The 6,317-nt window shown below is 34.0% G+C and overlaps 1 protein-coding gene across 1 annotated transcript; it reads left to right on the top strand.

Annotated features, from left to right (window-relative positions):
* The first annotated feature begins 2,390 nt into the window (after window positions 1–2,390).
* Window positions 2,391–3,828, top strand: LOC149569275 (protein BYPASS1-LIKE-like). The gene has a single exon (XM_089822013.1). The coding sequence runs from the start codon at window positions 2,558–2,560 to the stop codon at window positions 3,605–3,607; it is 1,050 nt and encodes a 349-aa protein (XP_089678139.1). The 5' UTR covers window positions 2,391–2,557; the 3' UTR covers window positions 3,608–3,828.
* Window positions 3,829–6,317: the final 2,489 nt, after the last annotated feature.

Below are 6,317 nucleotides of genomic sequence, written 5' to 3'. Positions count from 1 at the left end.
TGTCCTTTTGCTTAAACCCTCTTAAGGTGGAGGTGAGAGGGAAATAAATCCGAGTTAATCATTTTTTTGTCCATTAGGTTTGTATTGATACTTCATTTTGTATCAATCAAATCTAATCCAAGTAGTGGATCTTGGTCTTCACCCTTCTAAATGTGCTAGGTGGTTGATTCCATTTTACCCCTACACACCTTCATTATCTAACAATGTTTTTAACATTTCTATAATATCTTCTTCTATCATTCTTTCTATTGATTCTATCATTGATAACTTGGCTCAAATTGTGACTTATTTACAAGAACAAATTCCTTCAATGCACCAATCCAAGTTCAACATTCCTACTTGTGATAATGTCACTCTTTTGTCTTTGGATATCATTCACATTATTATTCTGCAATATATGAAGATTCCCCATCTTGAGAGTTATAATGGTAAGAGTGATCCTTTGATGCATGTCAAAACCTTTCCAATATTATTTATTAATTTCTTTCATGACTATAGGTTCATAAAAAAGTTATTTACCAGAACCTTTTGAGATGAATCCTTGTAGAGGTGTTGTTCTTTCCCTCTTTATTCTATTGATTCCTTCTGAAAGCTTGCTAATGCTTTCATTCAATAATTCCAAAACAACATTGGATATAAAATTGTGTAGGCTAATTTAATGCATTGTAAACAAGGATTTAGGGGAAAAGAAATTGAATTCATTGGTAGATTTAAGCCTTTTGATGCTCATGTTTCTTATCATGTTTCTATTGCTGACATCCAACATATTTTTATTGCTAATTTACAAAAAGACATTAAAGATAAGATTCCACTTTCTAAATTCTCTTCTTTCACTCAATTATGTTTATTGTTTCATCTTTATTTGTGGGCTTACAAGAACATATACACACATGAGCATTTTCATCTTTATTTCAAATGCGCTTAAACTTAGTTTAGGTTGTTAAATTTATTCAAATACTTTACTAAAGTTCAAAGAGGGAATCTAATTAAATTTTATTTGTTAAAACAAATTCCAACATCAATGCCACCATGTACTAAGTTTTTCATATATGATAATGCAAGAGATGAATGAAAAACTAAATAAGAGAACAATATTGACTTCCTTCTCAATATACTAATCTAAATCATTGAAACAATAGAAACCATCACAATTCATCGTGTAACTCTTAAAGATCTAATAGATATAGGATGAGGTCATCATGCCGAAAAAAATGACTTTGAGGAGAACACATCCCTCCTAGACTTAACCCTATTTCGGAACTTTTACTTATGTGAATTGTCTCAATTATATGTAATTTATATGTAATTTAACTATAATACACGTGGTTAACTTTGAAGCATCCAAATAACGTTCAGAGAAATATTAGGAATGAACTTAAACTTCCGAGTGCGGTCAAATATGTTCATGAATACGATACATCAGTTGACATTAAGCCCTAAGACCATTTACCACCTTTGTCATAAAACAAATAGTCAAGAATCTACAAGGGCCACTTTGTGTGTTGGTCAAGGCATCTATCTTCATCTGCCCTATATTTGACCGATCGACAATCCCAAGGTAACTTATTTTATTTAAAAGTACAAAGATAAATAATTGCAATTCATTTTGTATTTGTTCAAAAATGGACCCTTTGACATAATTAAATCTTGACAAAATCTATCCTAAGCCCACCAAATTTTGGTGTATTATTTAATGCGACAGCTTTGGATGATTTGCTTGGAGCCCAAGCTTGCGTACTTCCACGTGCCGTTGAACTTGACTATACACCGGACGCATCAGAAGACTTCAGATAATATCCAGAGTGAAAATAGTCAAGTCATCTCCACATCCCCGATTTGGGTCTCGGAAAGATTTCAAGATCTGCGGTGATCTCCAAAATTTCACGCTTCTTTGCGAGAAATAAACATCTGAGAAAAGTACACCAAAGGTAAGAAATGATTAGCACTTGAAAACATGGAGGCAGAAAAGGCTTATTCGAAGAGAATCGTACTGGTCTTAAGCAGTGGCAACACTCTGCCATGTTTGTCCCGAAGCAAAGACAAACATCGTTTGGCTTTACACTGACCACAAACTTTGAATATAGTTTAGTGGGAATTATTTGTCGGGAAGAATACTTTAGTGCGCTAAATAGATAAAGAGGTATCTTCAAAGCAGATTGATTAAGGACTTGGTCTTGTTTGTTTAGGTAGCGGATATGATAAACTTGGGGCCAAAAACATCCTTTGGGGGTAGTTGAATAATGGGTGGAGGGCACGAAAGAGTAGGGGTCTGGTCTTTTAGTTTTTATTATCATCATAACGCCGGTCGCCGACGTTTATGTTAGTCCAGACTGGCAGGATGAGCTGGCGTCGACATGAAAACGACGGCTAGCCGGAAGGCTGTGCGGAGACGGTTCGAGACGCAGTATGACGTATGCAATGGCATGGAAACATGTGATGCGTTATTTAATCATATTGCATTCCGCTATTTGGTTAGGAATAAATAGAGGCCACAAAGAAGGGCGAAGGGTAAAAGAAGAGGAAAAAAACGCTTCTTGGGAGATTTGGAGAGAAGATAATGAGTGGGGCTTCGTCAATGTTTTCTTCGACGTGGGCGGCCTTTCAGGGGTTTCACAATCGCTCGGCTTCGTCGATGATTTTTCCTGCAAATCATGAAAGTCCGAAGCTTGATGCCTTCGACAGTCATGTTTGTGCGGAATTACGGCGGCTGGAGGAGCTTGGAAATTATCTGAGCGCTGATTGGCTCGGACAGGCTCTGGAATTGTGCCTCTCCGTGCATTCCATGGTGGAGGGAGATTTTCCCCAAATTCATGATGGGCACAATTCGAAGTGGGTGAACGAGCATCTGGAAGATTCGGTGAAGCTTCTGGACATATGCAATGTGCTGCGGGAGAGCGTGAGCGAGATGAAGCAGTACGAGGAGGAGCTTGAGGTGGTCGTTCATGGCTTCCAGGGAAATGGGCCCATCTGTGCCCGGCAGCTCATTAGGGCCAAAACAGCTCTGGGGAATCTGCACGAGTGTTCGGCCAAGGAAGCTAATTCTCAGAGCAGATCTCGGCTGGAGAATTGCAGTTCTATGTTGCGGCGCATGGGCGAAAGACTGGTGGCGCCGCCTTCAAACGCCGCCGCGGCCGCCGCCGGCGCCGATTTCTGGGAACCGATCTATGCTTCCAAGGCGCTGACTGTTTTCGTCTGCAGCGTTCTGGTCGCCGCCCTTTCGAACAAGTCTAATAAGCGCCCTCTGCCGCAGCCGTCTGGTGGGAATTCTCCGTGGGCTTGTTGTCTTCAAACCCTTCATCTTAAAGTCAGGGAAGAGATCGAAAAGGGTCGAAATAAGGGCAACTGCTCCACGCTTCTTTATGAGCTCAGAGCCGTTGATTCTTCTTCACGTTGTTTGTACGATCTGGTGAACACTCTCATGAATATCAAGTCTGTCCCTCCTAACGAAAATCAGGCGTTGGAGTTGAGGAAATCTGTGCAGTCTTTGAAGAAATGTATCTTAGATTTGGAAAGCGGCACGGCTCCTTTTGAAAGACAGATTAATGAGCTTTTTAGAGTTCTGGTCAGCGGCAGGATGGCTCTTTTGGATATTCTCAGCTATTCGTAGCGAGGAAAAGGTGGGGTTTTGATGTCGAATCTGGCTGCTGTGTTTAACTCGCTGGATGCTCTCAATTTTGGATGAGCAACGTCAATACGTTGTAAGAGATCAAAAAACATGGAAATCAACTGAGGATTTCCGGTTATGTACATTTTTTTTTACGAATTTGTGGGCTCACAAATTTTTATGTTCATATTCATAGAACTGTATAATATTATTGACTTTCATCATACTCTGATTCTGAGTTTCTCTGTCTTGGATTGAGCAGGGATTCTATCTATTAGAAATGTGCATGACCCCATTCAGAATTTTTTTTTCTCTTTTTGTAATTTTTTTTTGAAGTTTGTAGTAATTAATGTTATCTTCATTTTGATCATCATATCACGACGATATATGCTCCGGAATGCTCCAAACTAATACTTTATTTTGATTTGAAATGATTTTATGTGTTAAATCTGAAAGAGTTTGTAACCATGGTGCTATCCAAGCATGTAACCAGCTCTTAAAATTGAAATTGAAATGGTCATTTTCAGCTTGTATAAATGTGTAAACTAAGTCGAATGTTTTTGCAACAAAGTAGTTTGTGTACCTTCACACAATTCGACTAAAGCGAAGACCCACCCATTGACTAATCATTTTTATATTGATAAATTAGAGATATTTTCACTTTCTTGATTACTCAAGAGTCCTTATAATCTTATAATATTGATTAGCCAAAAATAAAAGATAATTTTTCCCTTAACAAATATCCAACGGTGAGGAATTTCTCTTGTTATTCTTCCTAAGACTAGACTACCCTATTTAGGGTTTTTGACTTGGATTTGGTATCATAATAGTTTCAATGAATAGTATTCGCGTGCGTTGAATGCATACCTACTTCTTTCAATGTTGTACAAGGGACGACAATGATTAGAGAGGTTTTCTCAGTTCTTTATCAAACCTTTACAGCAGGAATTTCAAATTAACCATGCTTGTGAAATAATATTTTCTTGAATGATTGTAAATTTCATTTAAAATTCAAACAACCTATAGATTACCATTTTTGGTATAGTATACCCTAATATCAAATAAAAGTACAATTTTATTTGATTAAGTCAACATATAATAAATATATAAGTTTTTTATATCATTATCATATGAGCTTCTATTATAAATTATCATATGAAGTTATATTATAATTCAAATTTTAAAAGCCCAAAACTTTAATAAAAATTATTATTATAATTGTTATTATATATCTAAACTTAATAATTAATAATGTTATCACCTACCTACAGTTCAGGCCTTTTTCTAATATTATAATATTAATAATAATAACAAAAGTGTAGAGAGACTTTCAATTCTACCCTATTGGTAGGTCCTTTCTAATAGACTTCTGAAATTCACCGTTGAGCTTTAATAGTGATTGACATTTATTGATTTAAACATTGTTTGACATAATATATCATTTGTTTATTTCTTACCTTCCTTTATATCCAATTGACTAGCCATAAAATTCATATTGCATTACTTAGTGCTGATGAATATGAAAATTAAATTAACGATTCGACCAAGAGAGCTTGGAAATACCTAAAAATAGAATAATGACTTGACTTGGAAACAAGCAAGAGATCAATGAAAAGAAAGCTTTCATGGAATCAAGGCGACATGTTATTTGTATTTAAATGAGATTAAAATTTGATAATGAAATTAGTGACATATTTCACTAAATAAATAAAGAACTTGTTATTATACTTATTTGTATTTAAATTGTATAAACAAAAGAAACCAATGTAAATAGTTTGGGTTCAAAATCAACACGAAATCAAATTATTTTAAAGAAAATTTATGAATCAATTTAACCAAATGGTAAAAATTAATTTAATAATTATAATTATAATTTATTTTCTTAAGAGAATAATAAAGCTTTCAATCATATATAAAGTATAAAGTCTATTGTTTCTACTTTATTACTATAACATATAAAAATATATAGTTTCTTAAGTTTAAGTGTTCTAATTAAATTAATTAACGAGATCATATTTCTAATTAACTTAAATAAATATTAGATTAAAAATACGATTAATTTACATATGAAGAATCATATATCAAAAAGGTATTAACTATAAATAAAAGAAACTCCAAAATGTAAGGAGTCAATTATTTCATTGAATGTAATGCTAATTTTCGAATTAATTATTATAATATAAGATATCATTTTCAAAATAAACTATATATTAAAGTGTATGTAATGAAAATTTAAAACTTAAAAAGATATATAAGAAATCATTATATGCAGTTTTTTAATATAATACAATGCCTAGTTAAATTCTTTTACAATTTCCTTCAAAATTATAGCTACACTCTTTGTTTCATAATTTTTTTAACATAAGCAACAATCATCCTAAGAAATTGACTCCAAAGATGTCCTCTCTCATCCTTGTCCATTGTACATTTTATATTTTGCTTTCTCTATAATAAGAATAATGGTAGGTTTAAAAGGTTTAAAGAAATTATTAATCCAATTCCATGCTTAAGCCAAAGGGCAGAACCAAAATAATCTTAAAGGGATTTGAGCTAATCATAGAAAGAAAATGACAATTGGGAATGCCCGTGCAAGACATATAATTCCCTAAAGGAAGTCCTTGGTATAATAACTACGACTAAAAATTAACTAATTTTTAGGCTACAATATGACAAATTGAAAATCTCAACAAGATTCTGAATGTTGTCTTTTTAA

Source organism: Cupressus sempervirens, chromosome 3 (assembly GCF_028749045.1).
Source record: "Cupressus sempervirens isolate cs-2001-9-10 chromosome 3, ASM2874904v1, whole genome shotgun sequence".
Taxonomy (NCBI): Eukaryota; Viridiplantae; Streptophyta; class Pinopsida; order Cupressales; family Cupressaceae; genus Cupressus; species Cupressus sempervirens.
This window is presented reverse-complemented; position numbering and strand designations above follow the sequence as displayed.